We start from the raw sequence: 17,647 nt of genomic DNA, 5'->3' as shown, positions 1-17,647 counted from the left end.
TATTGTCCAGTACTTGACTCTGGTGTTGTGATAGTGTAGTAACAAGGATATATGTATAGTATTGTCCAGTACTTGACTCTGGTGTTGTGATAGTGTAGTAACAAGTATATATGTGTAGTATTGTCCAGTACTTGACTCTGGTGTTGTGATAGTGTAGTAACAAGGATATATGTATAGTATTGTCCAGTACTTGACTCTGGTGTTGTGATAGTGTAGTAACAAGTATATATGTGTAGTATTGTCCAGTACTTGACTCTGGTGTTGTGATAGTGTAGTAACAAGTATATATGTGTAGTATTGTCCAGTACTTGACTCTGGTGTTGTGATAGTGTAGTAACAAGGATATATGTATAGTATTGTCCAGTACTTGACTCTGGTGTTGTGATAGTGTAGTAACAAGGATATATGTATAGTATTGTCCAGTACTTGACTCTGGTGTTGTGATAGTGTAGTAACAAGTATATATGTGTAGTATTGTCCAGTACTTGACTCTGGTGTTGTGATAGTGTAGTAACAAGTATATATGTGTGGTATTGTCCAGTACTTGACTCTGGTGTTGTGATAGTGTAGTAACAAGTATATATGTGTAGTATTGTCCAGTACTTGACTCTGGTGTTGTGATAGTGTAGTAACAAGTATATATGTGTAGTATTGTCCAGTACTTGACTCTGGTGTTGTGATAGTGTAGTAACAAGTCTATATGTGTAGTATTGTCGAGTATTTGACTCTGGTGTTGTGATAGTGTAGTAACAAGTATATATGTGTGGTATTGTCCAGTACTTGAGTCTGGTGTTGTGATAGTGTAGTAACAAGTATATATGTGTAGTATTGTCCAGTACTTGACTCTGGTGTTGTGATAGTGTAGTAACAAGTATATATGTGTAGTATTGTCCAGTACTTGACTCTGGTGTTGTGATAGTGTAGTAACAATTATATATGTGTAGTATTGTCCAGTACTTGACTCTTGTTTTGCACCATTTACAGACCACATGACTACGTAACTACTTTCATTTGTTTTGAAATGTGTCCAAATATCATCTTAGCAGCCTGCTTGATTCAACTGTATCCTCTAATCCTCAGTCATTACAGGGATCTCAAAGGGTTTCACTGTTATTAAGTTCATAGAAGTAGTAATGACTGGCGTTTGCAGGTTAAATGATCATTAACCGTCCACACGCTGAGCTCGACTTGGCCTGGAATTAAACCCACGCGTTCTCTAGAAAATAAGGCGTTTCGTCAGTAATTCTATGTTAGGATCACGTTAAAGAAACGTGTGTTTATTCTAATCATCGTGTGCTGGAAGGTAAACGAAGCAGTTACAAGTGAACGTTAAAGTCCTGCCTCCTTCAAGATGGATCGTTCTGTCCACAAAGAAGAAACAAACATGACATGGTCAACCCCCCCCACTCGTGTTCTGGTCCCTCAGCCAATCACAGTGTGTGGTTAGGTCGGCGTGAGGGCCAGGAACCCAGGGTGGGGGGGCGGGTCGTCGGTGGGCGATAGGGTGTGTCTAACGTGATCTCGAAGGCATGAAATCACCCATTTTGGGTTAATTCGTCTGTTCCACGGTGGGTCCAAGTCCTGCTCCGTCTTTATCAGCCTGTTTTTCTCGTCGTCCTCATCAATGTTTCATGAGCCTCTGCTACGTCTGTCGCGCCCAGACTGTCCCGCCCTCTCGGCCTCAAACCTCTTAGTGAAATTAACGTTGAACAAAGACCGGACGCTTTATCTTCTACAATCAACTCAACGACACCGAAGACAAACTAAAGTCTGATCATTCAGGAGTGATTGACTTCAACGTGTATTTAAACACACGTGTACCTTCACCAGTGGTTTGAAAACCACAAATTGTTCGTGGAGTGAAAGTAACAATTACTTGTACTTTTCTGTCATTACATATACACTGGTTACACACTGTTTCACACATTGTTAACAATATTGTAATGTAATTAGATATTTCATTGTATTAAATAAAACCTAATCTTATTTTGCACAACTACAGTTAAACTACTCCTTTTTTTAATCTTTTTGGAATTGTCTTTATTATTTATTATTTCTATTCATTTATGTATTATTTATTATCATTTCTTATATATCATCATATTATTTTTTTCCAACCCTGAACTTGCTGCTGTGACAAACCCACTGTGGGTTTTATAAACTTATTTTTTTTATTATTACAGCTTTTAATATCAATACAACAGACAAGAAATACCTCAATATTGTGGAAGTAGGTTGTTTTGTACTTTAGCACAAATATTTTCTGAATTATTTACAATGAATTGTTTACATGATATTGTATTAGATAATGACATTTCTTTATATTTTGATCTTGTATTTTTTTTAAATATTACTTTCTGGTCATGTGTTTGAGTCTTTGGATATGAAAACTCAATAGAATTATAGAATTATTATCTTATATTTTTGCACAAAAGATTAGAATTGTGTCACATTTTCCTTTTGTGACATGATGTGTAGCTAGAAACACTTTATCGATGCATAATAGACACAAATTATAAACTATAATGAAGTAGGAAAGTTAAGTAAATGAAGGGAAAAAACATATAAAAATCAAATATCATTCATTCAGGGAAGGCTTTGGTCGCATAGATTCATAATTTCTTAACATACTTAGGATCTATTTTTTCACGTGTAACACACGTGCTGCTCCGCGTGTGCGACACAAACACACATTGTCCAGTGTGTGGTCAGAAGGTGACACGAGTCTGTGCTTGAGGAAGAGGTCGTGTGATTTCAGTGTGCGTCGTGTGCGACACAGTGCGAGGAAGAACACAAAAAGTGTGCGTGCCATGCTCGCTATGAAGCATGAAAGAGCTCTTTGATGCAGACGCTCCACTGAGCTCACCGTTGAAGCTAAAGAGACGAGGGGGGGGTGTCGCCTCGCTGCCCCAAAAAATGCATCCGAAAGTGAAAAGCCGAAAATAGTTTGTGTGGGAAAAGAGCATTGTTGTGAAAATATGTTTTCATGGGATCTTTTTTTTTTTCTTTTTGTGGGGAGAGTTTAAAAATAGCTGCTGCGCATGTTGTTGCTTCAACCACAGCCCAGTGAGGTCGAGTCAATATTGACGGTAAAAAAAAAAAGTACCTCAAAAAGAAAATATACTCTGAATATGCACCAAATATTCTCATTACAGACTTGAACACTTGACACTATATTGATGCCAACACTCCATAAACAGTCGTCATTCCTAAAATATTGATTACTCTGGATCCTTTAATCGATAACCTCACTTGCATTGGACGATAAGCAGAATTTTATGTCATGTAAATAAGAAAAAACACCATAAATTATAGTACAAATACAATGAAATGGTTAAACTAAAGTCAAAATAAAGAAGGCAAGATGACAACATCTGACAAATCAATATGTATCTATTGTAGCAAAAGGTCAGCGAAGATTCACTTAAACCTAAATACAATAAGTTGTGTATTTGTACGGGTCGTACTAGTTTCACTTCCTGATCCTCACCAAAAAGACAACTATGGTTTGTTTAGCGCCACATACTCGCCCACACTCTCACGCCTCGTGTTTCCTCACGAAGGAAGAATTCTTGTCGTCACGGCGTCTTATCGTTGGGAGGAAAACATCTGACGAGTTTTGACCCAGATACTTGTCTCTCTCTCGCCTCTTAGGACCTTGACTTGAACCTTCTTGAACCTTCGACCTCCAGTCTACAGTCTGATGACTAGTTTTTAATGTGTTTGGACTCGACCAGACATCGGATCCTTTCTTTCATTGATTCCTCAACATTTTCCAGCCTCTGTAATCTGATGTAAAGTCCCTGATCCTGTTCTTTAATACAAGCAAAACATTTGTTCCGTTGAAATGCTGACACCACTTTGGTTGATATTCATCTAAAAAATGTGTTGATGAAATCTTAACACACTTGGATCAGCACGAAAACTACAGTTAGAGTAAGTAATAGTTATTTGTGAAGATCTTTCTCAGAACAGGGTCAGAAAGCGCTTGAAAAATCAAAATAATTCACAGTTAATATACTTTAAAAGGTCAAGATAACCATCAGTAGATTCTGATCCACAGACCTCAGAGCCCGAGCTGGGGTGTAAGTCTGGATCAGATCACTGATGGAAGGTCTGACCATGAATAGATCTGAAAGTAAGAACCAGAATTTTAAAATGATCCTGAAAGAAACTGGCAGCCAGTGAAGAGTTTGAAGGAGAAATGTGAGTTCTTCTACTAGAGCGGCTCAGAATTCTGGCTGCAGAGTTTAGTATGAACTGCAGGCGAGAAGATCCTTCTTGTTAAGAACCAACTTTGTTGAGCAAAAGTGTGGTTTCCACGGCAGCATTGATGCTGAAAGACTTGTTTATGTGATGAAGGGACTGAGAGAGGAAACAGGAAGTTGTGTAGACTTTTATAGCCATTGTGGATCAGCAGGACGCAAACATTTATACGGCTCTGAAATTTCTATTGTTGGGGTTGTTACTAGTAGTTGAAGTCGAGACATGTTTGCACAAAGAAAATGTTTTAGTAGTTTTTATCTTTCTGGAGAAGTTTCTCTAGTTTGCTTTAGTGAAGAAGACGATGGTCACAGTATAGAAGAGTTTCTTGAATAGAAGATGAAACTGAGACCAGATCTGTTAAAATGACCTAAACTTTACTGTGTTTTACTATGTTTTGTGTGATTCACTGTTTGCTGATGACTTTAAAGAGGTTGTGTTGCTAAAGTGTGTTTGTTTAGTTCGATCGACTTCGCTTCACGATGCAAATCAACGTCCGGAAAACTGATGGAACAATTATTTGTTGAAACACAAACGAGTCTTTAAAACGAGTCGTAAATGGTTTGAAATACGAAAGGATGTGGAGATGAAAGTTTGATCTTAAGAAATCAAGTAAAGTTTGTTAATGTTTGTGTAATAATTCCTGATGAAGGTCAAAGTGTTGATCGTCAACAGTTGGTCATGAATAGTTGGAAGATACTTGTTTATAGACGTCGACTTCAGGTTTCATTAAACTCGTGAAAACCTTTCGTGCAACTTGATGCCAAAGCAAGTCAGTGAGACGACCTGAGACTCAAGAATGTGACCAGAACCCACAGAACCAGTTCCAGAACCTTTGATGGATCCACACCTGAGATGTTTTCATTTACTCTCTATTTGAGCTTCAGTGTGTTTTTGATGCGTCACTATTCAGATCACGTTTGTCGCGTAAAAATGTCAATATTTGTCTTTTTTTTCTGTAAATAGTGAGAAATGTGTTGATGTACTATAATATTTAAACTACTATAATATTTAAACTACTATAATATTTATTCAAGAGTTGAAGTTGAAGTTTCTTTTTGTTGAAATCTAGTTACCTTAACTTACCCAAGTGTTCCAATTATTTAAGTAACAAAGGTTTAACAATGATATTCAAACACAATCTTAAACTTGGCTTATTTGGTCTTAAACTCTTAAGGTTTGAAATGCAGTTCTATGCAAATGTCGCTGGTACTAGTTAGTGATGAAAGTGCAGTTTCTGTGCGAGTGTTGCTGGTACTAGTTAGTGATGAAAGTTCAGTTTCTGTGTGAGTGTTGCTGGTACTAGTTAGTGATGAAAGTTCAGTTTCTGTGTGAGCGTCGCTGGTACTAGTTAATGATGAAAGTGCAGTTTCTGTGTGAGTGTTGCTGGTACTAGTTAGTGATGAAAGTTCAGTTTCTGTGTGAGTGTTGCTGGTACTAGTTAGTGATGAAAGTTCAGTTTCTGTGTGAGCGTCGCTGGTACTAGTTAATGATGAAAGTGCAGTTTCTGTGCGAGTGTTGCTGGTACTAGTTAGTGATGAAAGTTCAGTTTCTGTGTGAGCGTCGCTGGTACTAGTTAATGATGAAAGTGCAGTTTCTGTGCGAGTGTCGCTGGTACTAGTTAGTGATGAAAGTTCAGTTTCTGTGTGAGCGTCGCTGGTACTAGTTAGTGATGAAAGTTCAGTTTCTGTGTGAGTGTCGCTGGTACTAGTTAGTGATGAAAGTTCAGTTTCTGTGTGAGCGTCGCTGGTACTAGTTAATGATTAGTTCCTGATCTCTAACCGGAGCAGTGAAGTTTGTCACTGGAGGCAGATAATAGTGGAGCAGCAGCACATCTGGGAGCAGCCGCCACTGTGTCCTGCTCTCAATGCTCTTCTGTTTCTGGCCCTGGCTCACTTTCTCCCCCGGGACACACACACACACACACACACACACTCACACACTCGCACACACATAATGAGCCCCATTAACACCCTTTGTCCCTCTTGTGTTACCTGCAAACCGAAGGTCTGTGATTGTTTGGATCAATATCCGACTCTGTGGTCGGGTCGAGCTACAATGATAGTTGCTCAAGGGCACTTCTCTCTCTCTCTCTCTCTCTCTCTCTTCTCAAAAACATCGACCGTTAGACGTCACGTCATTCACTGGCTGGCATTAACGAGGGGTTTCACCACCTCGACCTACTAAAGATCTAAAAGTCCGACTCATACTTGGAGGCCTCCTCACGTCTCGGAATGGCCGGACTGTAAGTGTGTATTTGGTTAATGTTATTTGATCGTGTGTGTGTGTGTGTGTGTGTGTGTTTGCCTAACGTCATGTGATCTTCCATGAACGCTCTAGAGTTGGAAACATACAACAGACACGGGATACAGATCAGTGTCGGCGTTATTGGAAACAGATGTTTGGCGTGTTCACGATCTCGTCGTCTCTGTTCAAACTACAGTCGTTCGACACAGAAAGTGTTCGAGTCTCGATCGTGTCCAGAGTCTCGGGATCGTCCGACCGGTCCGAGCGTGTTTAGAGATTGAGAGAAAGAAGCTTAACTTACCCACCCCCCCGAGACCACCCGCCCCCCCCCCACATCCGGGACCTCCAACCTGTCGCCAGAATGAAAGTTTTCTTTTCTTGAAAATATTGCTACAATTACTGCGGCGCTCATCAAAGCAAGCTGTGAAAACACGCTGGGCTAATATTCAACTTTCTGTCAGTCGGGAAAAAGTCAAAACCTTTTTGGAAACTGGACGCCACAAAACAACGTTTTTTTTGGGGGGGATTAAGAACAGGTTTGTTTAAGAACAATTATTTAAACTAGTTCAAGCAGATTTTTTCAGTGTTTTTTCCCCCTAAAACAACAAATATTGTACTTTTTTCTGGATACATAAGTATATTAAAAACACAGCAGCTGAGATATTTCCTAAAAAATGTCATCTCTGAGCTCTTAGTCACTTCTCAATGATGTCTCCCAGAGGTGTCCAGAATTCCTTCGACCGTTGCTCATCGTAATGACCACCCACGTGTATCGGAAGCTGCAGGATTGTTGAGAAATTGCATAACTCTGTGAGTTGTGTTACTGTGGAGCGGCAGTAATGTAAGAATGTATTAGTTTTTGTTAGATCAGTGTTCTTGTGTTAGTACTACTTCTTTATTTTAAAATGAACCTTCTGTGGACTTCAGACCCACTCAAACAGTCACTCGGTAGCTTCGATAACCAGTCGTCTCTGGACCAGGACCGTCCGACTCAATCGCACAAGTGGCCAAAACCTTTTCGCAATTGAGGTTTGCGGGCCAAACACAATGTGTTTACCAGACTGTCTGTCACAGGGGGTCTGATTGTGATATTGACTTTTCGTTCTTTGGAGATCGATCTCAACTCGGCGTTTGTCCTCAAAAACATGAAATTCCTTTCCCTCAACATCATCTCGGTTCCTTCTCTGATGTTCAACAGCTTTATGGGTCACAAACATGAACATTATCTACTGTATTTTGATCCGGTGCGCTGCATAGAAGAACCATTTCGGTCCAGGCACTTCCTACGTGATGGCTTCACACGGCGCAAACGTCTTTTTAAACATTTTTTTACTAAACAAAACGTCAACTGAGCTATTAAATGAGACTTTGTACCAACTTTTATATTCGCAAAAAAAGACTTGTGTCGGGGCTACAAGTGACGACGACACCGATTGGCTGAACCGTGTCCACTTATTACACTTTTGAGCAAATCAATACATTTCCAAAAATTGGATCATCTATTTTTCGTTAATGTCCTTTCGTTAGTCATTCGAATGTTTATGTTGCATCGTACGGTTAAAGTCGTGTCAAAATCGCCAAACACGGTTCAGCAAATCAACGGCATCGTCACAAGTAGCGCGGACTCGATCCACTGGGGTCAGAGGTCACGTGCGTCGTCGGACCAGGAAGTGATGATGCTTGGGAAAATGATCCGATTGACAAAGATGGTTTATTTCTTAAAATGAATGTTTAATGTTTGGTACAAAGTGTCCTTAAATATAAGTTGGTTTCTGATCACTCATAAAAAAAGACATTTGCGGCGTGACGTCGTCATCAGGACAGGAAGTGCTCGACCAAAATGACAGGGCGGACCAGAAATGGTACTTACAGCGGCAAGATCTGGGCTTGTGGTTTTGACACGTGTGCTTCAGACCATAATACCCACAACGACTCTGACCATCAGGTCGACCAATGAGAAGAGCCCGTCGGTGACCGGACGAGTGAGTCGCCGACGGCGTCAAACAAGTTAATTTTTGAAGAAACGCTCTCACACCAGCGGCTGTATTTCTTTTGGGATGGAGCTGAAAAATTAGATCACATGCCGTGCCCTTGAGTAGTGAATCGATTTCAATGTTCTTTTTTTAAATGGTTGCCATGGAGACAAAAGGCCACGACTGTCCTGACGATCTATTTAAGGTCAGGCTTTTTTTTTGTTTGTACCTTTCCTGCCTCATCCTTTTACAGTAACACACCCACTGACAATCAATGTCGGAGGTATCGCCTTCCTTCACATTAGCTTCTGATGCGTAAGCACGTGTGTGTGTGTGTGTGTGCGTGTGTGTTTGCGAGTGTGTGCGTGTGCGAGCCAACATGAGGACGCACATGTTTTTGTTGTGCACCTGTAAGCCAAATTTAGACAGTATTTATCTAAAGTCAGCAGCCACACATGGCCCCACCACTGTGATAATTGCAGCTGTGTTAACGTACACTAGACCACACACACATGCACACACACACACACACATGCACACACACATGCACACACACTTCAAAGGGGGTTTTGGATTTCTCTGTCGCACACAGACACTTGTTTATTCTCTCACAGAAACACCTCTTCAAACTCTTGGGAAGTATTTTCTTAATTACTCGGATCATTTCCAAGGATCTTGATCGTCATTATTTTCATTGAAAAGTCACTTCATGAGTTTAAGTTCCTTCAATTGATGTCGTCTGTCAAGTCTTGTGACTTGAGCTTCTCTTTTTTTTGTAAAGGATTCAGAAAGTTAAAGGGTTTGAACGTAATTCTATCAGAAAGTTCAGTCTTGTGATAGAAATTATGTTTTAATTTCTCTGACCTTTTTAAAAGGGCAACAGAGACAAATGTGTCCAGAGAACAAACCTGACTCTTCTCTGGAACTAAACACACAACACAATGGTTTAAGTAATATTTGTAGAGCGCGACATGTCAAGTAAGAACCCAAGTGTTGATACTGACGTGTTGAAAAGTGTCTTCTATACTGTGCTTCTTGTAAGATTTGTCTCCCATTAATGTGATATAAATAAGGTTAATGTTGTTTGACCCCTAATTTAGTGATTATTCTAACATCTTAAAGTGTTTTTCCATCATTATTTCTCTGAATCAATCAAGTTTTAACTCTGTATACAGTTGTGAAATATGATCTAAAATATTTAAGACTTATTTTCAGCTTCTACCTTTTCTATGTATTCATTTTAAGCTGTTAAACACAGATTTTGTAAATGCCTCGTCATGAGGTTCTTACAAAACCTGTAATGCTCAGCGACGAGACTCTAAAACGGACATTAAATTGGATTCAAAGTCTGACTTATAATGGCTTCATTAGGTTTCATTCGCTTAATTTATGAGACGACACACAATGTTTTGTTTACCAAGTCCACTCTGACACAAAGAAACACAGGATTATTAGAAATACTTTTTTTTTCCTGAACGATGAAGTGATAAAGAGTCTCAAAAAAACTGAAATCCGGGAGTTATTCCATCGCCTTGTCCTGGATCTGAACTTTTGATTTGCTTCAGAATTCCCCCCCGGCTGACGTGCACGTCTGGTATCTATGAAGTGAATGTGGTTCTTTTTTTTTACTCGGTCAAAGAAAAATAAACAACTTTTAAATGATCCCTGTGACTTGTGTAAAATTGATAGGTTACTAAAATAAAGAGACTTTCTGTTTCTGAAGGTTTACGAGATGTTTGGATGTGAGACACAGTTTTGTTTTTATGTGTAACAATTTGTTTTTCATTCATTAACACGTAAGTTCAACGATTAGATCTTAAATGATTTGACTTGTATAACGTAATGATTTGATGGTAATTTAAGGAACACGATCCACTTAAAACATCCTTAAATAATCAGGATGAGGCTGTTTTGAAGCGTCTCTCGTCTGGCAGACACTCGGACTCCTTGATATTCCGGTGGCTCGATATCAGAAGAGCTTTGTTTGATAAATCCCAAGGCTGTTCCAAATTCAGACTTTTGTCACACGGAATACCGAGGTCAAGGCTCTGAATACTTTCAGTCTTATTTACTCTTGCTTTCCTGATGAGAAACTTTTGTTTTTGTTTGAACTTTTTGATTTAATCTACTTTACTACGGAAAAATATTGAGCAATACACATGAATAAAGAGGGTTTTTCAATGATCAGCAAGGCTTTTAAATATATTGTTGAAACGTGTCAAAGAATTTGAGGAATTCAGATCAAAAAATATATATTTGCCTTACGCTGCAATTTGATCATTTTATTAGATACATTTATTGTAAAAATAACCTTAAGTTCATTCATTCAAGGGCAGTTATTTTGCCATTTATTCTAAAATGAAAGGTTTTAGACTCACTATTTCAATCACCTTTGTGTGTAACATGGAGCACACCTGTTCAGTCCGTTACAGTCCGTGGTGTCATGACATCTTTACATCAACCCCCGCAACTTTTCAACTTTAAACTCTCGCCAGCTGTGCATTAAAAACATGAATATGTTCGTCCGTTAGAACATGTCCCAGTGGTGGATGGTTTAACTGCAGACTTGCAACTCTGTGCAAGCGTGTGTGTACACGTGTGTGTGTGTGTGTGTGTGTACGTGTGTTTACAGCAGAAGTTTAGATTCCGTCTACAGTGTCAGACACAGGAAGCCTCTCCCATACAAACACTCCAGGAACAATGAGCTTGTCAGAGGAAACACATGCGCCTTCACACACACACACACACACACATACACACACACACACACTTCAAATTAGTTCACAGCTTTTCTACGTGTACGTTCGATGATTTCAGCGTAACTGTTCGGAAACATCATGGTGTGAACGCGCTGAAAAAAAACAAAACATTTTGGTAAAAATATTTATTTGTTGGCAGTTTTCATCAATTTCTCGCCCTTGTCTTCCAGACGAGCGTGAGGCGGTGCAGAAGAAAACCTTCACAAAATGGGTCAACTCGCATCTGTCCAGAGTCTCCTGTCGGATCACCGACCTCTACATGGACCTGAGAGACGGACGCATGCTCATCAAACTCCTGGAGGTTTTGTCCGGGGAACGACTGGTGAGTCTCCATGGTTACCTGTGTCGAGCTTTTGGATGTTTGGAACATCCCCAGATGATGATCAGGCAGAAATAATAAAGAATATTAAATAAGTAAGTCATAGTTATTTGTGAAGAGCCTTTCTAGACCAGGGTCACAAAGCGCTCAAAACAATACACAGTTAAAAGTAGCTACATACTTAAAAACTCTAAAAGACTAAGACAACACAAGACAAACACAACATTTCCAGAAAATTAGGAATAAGCTTAGGAGCAACAGTCTGGAAGGATTTCTCTCCTCTGGTCCGGAAGTTCAGGAACCATCAGTAGATTCTGATCCACAGACCTCAGAGCCCGAGCTGGGGTGTAAGTCTGGATCAGATCACTGATGGAAGGTCTGACCATGAATAGATCTGAAAGTAAGAACCAGAATTTTAAAATGATCCTGAAAGAAACTGGCAGCCAGTGAAGAGTTTGAAGGAGAAATGTGAGTTCTTCTACTAGAGCGGCTCAGAATTCTGGCTGCAGAGTTTTGTATGAACTGCAGGCGAGAAGATCCTTCTGGTTTAGACACTAAATAAACTGTTACAATAGTTTAAACGACACACATGCATGGATTATAAGATCCAGATCATGTTGTGACAACATATTCCTAAATTTTTAGATTTTTCTCAGTTGAAGGAAACAGTTTTTGGTCAGTTTTCTTCAGTGTTGAACTAGAGACATGTCTTTGTCAAATACAGCACCCATGTTTCTCAGGCTTACTTTGAAAGTTTTGTCCACATTTAATATTCACTTTAAGACTTTTCTTCAGTTTTTGGTCCGTTTTTTTTGCGGTTTTGAACTATAAATAAAGTATTTTGTCAGTGTGAACTTTAAGTATTGATTCTGACCTTTCAGTTATAGTCTACTTTTTTAAATATCCTATCATGAAGGTAAACAACATTTCCATTAACCCTTGAGGTCGTTTATGTAAAGAACATGTTTCTTTTGTTGTCACTCGTTTTGTTTAATGACACACAATAGCAAACCAAATTGTTTGACATTTTAAATATATTACCTGCTATATTAACTTAAATACAAATTACAACCAAATGAAAATAATTGAAAAATTACCAACATAATCGACCAAAATTGAACAAAGGAAACGACAAACCAGATGACTTGTGATGATAATAATTATAGTTAAGTGTCACAGTTAGTATAGAAAACAATGAAGTAAATTAAAGAGGTTTATTGTGTCAATAGGATATAAAATAATGTAACTAATTCTTCGACGGCGTCCAAGAATAAAAGGTGAATTAAAAAATAAGTTGATAAAACTGTGAGTCAAATCATATGCTAAATAAATGAGGAAGTATTTTAAATAAAGACTAAAAAAGCAACCATGTGTGTCCTCAGCTGCTGCTGAAGACAGACGTGTATCTCTTGTCTCTTTATCTGTTTGTCCAAGTGTTTTATGACTTTAACAATAATTAACCGTCTAAACTTCGCTCTGTTGATTTAAGAACTCTGTGTGCTTTTCTGGCCTCGAGGCAGCTTTTCTTCTTTCTTACGTTCTTCTACAGCAGCTGCTTTTACATCAACACAGACGATCTGGAATAAAGTGAGCCTCGTTTTAAGATGAAACTCGGTTAAGATCGTAAACTTTTCTCGTATTAGTATAAATTATTACCACTCATTTTTATCCATCTTTCTCTACAACCTCCCTTTTACACAAATTATTTCAGTGACCGCATCTTCGCTTAACTTTTGACCGACACCACTGCCAACACCAAGTGTCGGATCCGATTGACCGATGGAGAAAAAAACAGTAAAAAGAGCTTCTGTCTCCATCGTGCTGGTCACCGTGACGGATCTTCCTCCGACTCCCCATCGTCGAAGACAATCGAGGGTCCGTGGACGTGCAACCCTCCGACGAGTCCAGCCAAGAATCCCTCTGTGCTATTCTTATTCCTTGGCTTCGGACTCGGGTCTCATCCCAAACCTCCTTCCTCTCCTTCGCCACCATCCGGTCTTTTCTCAGCCTGTCAAACACGCCGAGACACGACGCAGCCTCGTGGCCAACATTTCTGCTGGAAAATGTTTATCTGTGATTTCATATTTTCTGTCCAGATGCAGCGAGTGAGAAGGAAGTTATTAATCTTTCTGGTAAACAGCAGTCGAGGTGTTTAGAATCACTACGAGCACTTGGTTTTTACTGTGCAAAGGTTTTCATCCCGTTATCTTCCTAAGGATCTGCTTCTTTCATCATTGCACTCCATGTACTCCAGGAAGGAGCTCGACCCAACTTTTTAGTGCTCGTCCACGATGGGTTCACGACTCACTGCCACAAGAGATGAGTCTATGATGCGTGAAAATGGTTCAACATCTCTCAGACTCTCATGGACAGCCTTGAACATCTAGAAACCTCAGCATCTAGTTCAGCATTATCTTGTTCTGGACCAACTCCAGGATCTTACTTTTACTACTCTCTTGTCTCTGGTTCAACACTGCAGAAAACTGACAAAAAACGGTTTCTTTCAACTTAGAAAAATCTCTTAACTCAGGAAAATGTTGTCACAACATGATCTGGATCTTATAATCCATGTGTTTGTGTCGTTTACACTCTTGTAACAGTTTATTTCATGTCTAAACCAGAAGGATCTTCTCGCCTGCAGTTCATACAAAACTCTGCAGCTAGAATTCTGAGCCGCTCTAGTAGAAGAACTCACATTTCTCCTTCAAACTCTTCACTGGCTGCCAGTTTCTTTCAGGATCATTTTAAAATTCTGGTTCTTACTTTCAGATCTATTCATGGTCAGACCTTCCATCAGTGATCTGATCCAGACTTACACCCCAGCTCGGGCTCTGAGGTCTGTGGATCAGAATCTACTGATGGTTCCTGAACTTCAGGACCAGAGGAGAGAAATCCTTCCAGACTGTTGCTCCTAAGCTTTGGAACGAAATCCCTCTGTTTTGATGGATCTACTGACTCCTTCAAGAAAAATCTTAAGACATTCTTATTCAGGCTTTTCCCTGATTTTCTCCTGCGTTTGTCTTATGTTGTCTTGGCATTTTAGAGTTTTTAAATTTGTATGTATTTTTAACTGTTTATTACTTTTGAGCGCTTTGTGACCCTGGTCTAGAAAGGCTATTACTTACTTAACCTTCCCTTCCACCGAGCAGTCAAATAAATCAAACTGTACTGCATTATAAAACTGTAAATGTCAGCTGAGCTCAAAATCATGGAAGAAAGACTTAAAGTCGAGTTGTCTCCTAGAGAAGCTGAACTAATAAGGGAAGCAGCTGATTCCTCTTATCAAAGCTGGAATTTAAAGTCAATTATCTCCACACTTTGATCATTTCTCTCGCGGTATTCTGTTTTATGACCCAAGAGTGTGTCGTTTAAATTATACTGGCTTATAAAAGCGGTGTGATCTCGACACATTTACCGCAGAGGAAATGTCTTCATTGGAAATGCATCGTAAAAAAGAAGCAGAAAATAACTTGAAAGCCTTAAAATCCCAAATGATGGCACTTCAATAGTGTAGTGGTTCGTTTGTTGGAGTCGATGGGAAAACAAGGGGAACTCGAAACGGTTTCTTCGTCTCCCTTTGATGAGCATTGGTGACGTTGAACATGAACATTTCCCCACAATTATTTTAGTTTCTTTTATTAAGGAAAACATCTTCTCAACTAGACGACATGATGCAACACCACTGGTGTCTCATACTGTCCATGATGAGTAGAAACTTGGTCTCATACGTTGAAAAGTTAAGTGAAAGTGAAGTTCATGCAGAGGAACTTGCATGTGTGACAAACTTTGCATTACAATATCTCCCTATGTGGTGTTTCTGGAAGGACAAGGTCACAGTTATTCATTTCTAGCGACACGTTTCACTGCCTTGACAGATCAACCAATCAGAGCCAAGATTTGAAGGTGATGAGAAGCTAAACGAAAAGAGCGTCGGCGCCTCTGAAGAATCTAAAAGACCCAGTTATGGTCGCTATAAATATTGTTATTTAAACATCCCGATTAGCCAAAGGTACAATTCTTCCATTTTGACTTTCAGCTAACTTTAGACCCCTCGAGCAAATTGACCAAACGTTCTTGACATGAACGGTAGCAGGGAGTAGTTTTGTTGCTGGAAGTCAATGACCAAGATAAGATAAGATGCAACACACTTTCCTCTGAAGAAGAAGGAACCTTTTTTACCCATGGACTGGTTTCATGCAGTCATGGTGCAACAAGATTGCGCCATCTAGTGTTTGTACGTAGGCTTTGACCCATGACGTGCGCTAGAAACATAGAGAAAATCTTTTTAAACTAAAAAACGGACTTTAAACTTTAACAAAGATTATAGAAATGTCTTATTCTTTCTCTGTGACCCGGTAACCAATGACTCGCCAGTTGGTATTCTGGTGGTTGAGGAGCATCAATCAGTCAATTTAACGCCCGATCAGGAAAAAATGATTGGAATACATTTTTTCACTCTTGCAAGGGAACTTCTAATCAGGTCCTCACTGAGGTTGCTAGCTACACAGAAGTTGGGTAATAAAATACACACTTAAATGCATACAAATCTGAAAAATTTAAAAGACAAAATAAGACGAACACAGCAGCAACAAGAAAGTTAAGAAAAAGCTCAAATAAAAGTGTCTTGAGATGTTTCTTGAAGGAGTCAGTAGATCATCAAACACAGAGATGTTTCTTGAAGGAGTCAGTAGATCATCAAACATAGATGTTTCTTGAAGGAGTCAGTAGATCATCAAACACAGATGTTTCTTGAAGGAGTCAGTAGATCATCAAACACAGATGTTTCTTGAAGGAGTCAGTAGATCATCAAACACAGATGTTTCTTGAAGGAGTCAGTAGATCATCAAACACAGATGTTTCTTGAAGGAGTCAGTAGATCATCAAACACAGATGTTTCTTGAAGGAGTCAGTAGATCATCAAACACAGATGTTTCTTGAAGGAGTCAGTAGATCATCAAACACAGATGTTTCTTGAAGGAGTCAGTTGATCATCAACTGATGGAAGGTCTGACCATGAATAGATCTGAAAGTAAGAACCAGAATTTTAAAATGATCCTGAAAGAAACTGGCAGCCAGTGAAGAGTTTGAAGGAGAAATGTGAGTTCTTCTACTAGAGCGGCTCAGAATGTTTTGTATGAACTGCAGGCGAGACAGACCTTGTTTAGACACAAAATAAACTGTTACAATAGTCTAAACAAGAAGACACGTATGCTGTGTCTCAAATCGCATACTTGCGTACTCAAAGTTAGTATGTTTAGTGCGAAAGTGCGTCTCAATACTTAGTATGCGAAATTTAGTGTGCCATGCACACCAAGTTGGTGTACTAAAACGCCCACAAAACTATATATGGTTAGTGTGTAGCAGCAGTGTTTGATTTGAGACATACTATCTGTGGATAATTTGCGTACTAGTTAGTACGTATCTAACTTCTAGTATACTAAGAGAAGTATGCGATTTGAGACATTGCAATAGATTATAAGATCCAGATCATGTTGTGACATAATTTTCCTAAGTTTAGAGATTTTTCTCAGTTGAAGAAAACAGTTTTTGGTCAATTTTCTTCAGTTTTGAACTAGAGACATGTCTTTGTCAAATACAACACCCAGGTTTCTCAGGCTTACTTTGAAGCTAAATGTGGACAAAACTTTCAAAGTGTTTTCACTTTAAGACTTTTCTTCATACAACATCGTCTGATGAAGGTTCATCGCAGACGTGCGTGTTCGCTCTACATTCTGCAGGCGTGTCGTCACATCCAAGAAAGATTAGTGTCATCTCAGTCTTCAGTGTCGCGCCAGACGACATCACAGCTGGACGCAGGCATCATCCAGCTGTGATGTCGAGTCCAGTCCAGAAAAAAAAAAAATCCACCCGGAAAAAAACCCTTCAGATTTCTACTCGATAATCCAGTTCACATCTCGAATGTGGGTCAAAGCTGACGACACTCTGTCGATCTTTAATCGACTCATCTTTAAAACATCCAGGATACGTTTGGTGACATTTTGTTCCGACAGGAAAACCAAGAATGAAAAACCCAATGCTTTTACAGATCAGTGAACCTTGGGTTTTAAAAAAAATATGTTTCTATA

The 17,647-nt window shown here is 39.3% G+C and overlaps 1 protein-coding gene across 1 annotated transcript in view; it reads left to right on the top strand.

The window, feature by feature from the left end:
* Positions 1-17,647, top strand: part of sptbn1 (spectrin, beta, non-erythrocytic 1) — a 105,808-nt gene that overhangs the window by 47,852 nt on the left and 40,309 nt on the right. The window contains exon 3 of the mRNA XM_087801952.1: positions 11,413-11,564. Coding sequence (XP_087658078.1) covers positions 11,413-11,564 — 152 coding nt within the window. The remainder of the gene's footprint in view (positions 1-11,412; positions 11,565-17,647) is intronic.

The sequence above is a fragment of the Callionymus lyra genome, chromosome 11, assembly GCF_982586985.1.
Source record: "Callionymus lyra chromosome 11, fCalLyr1.hap1.1, whole genome shotgun sequence".
Taxonomy (NCBI): Eukaryota; Metazoa; Chordata; class Actinopteri; order Syngnathiformes; family Callionymidae; genus Callionymus; species Callionymus lyra.
This window is presented reverse-complemented; position numbering and strand designations above follow the sequence as displayed.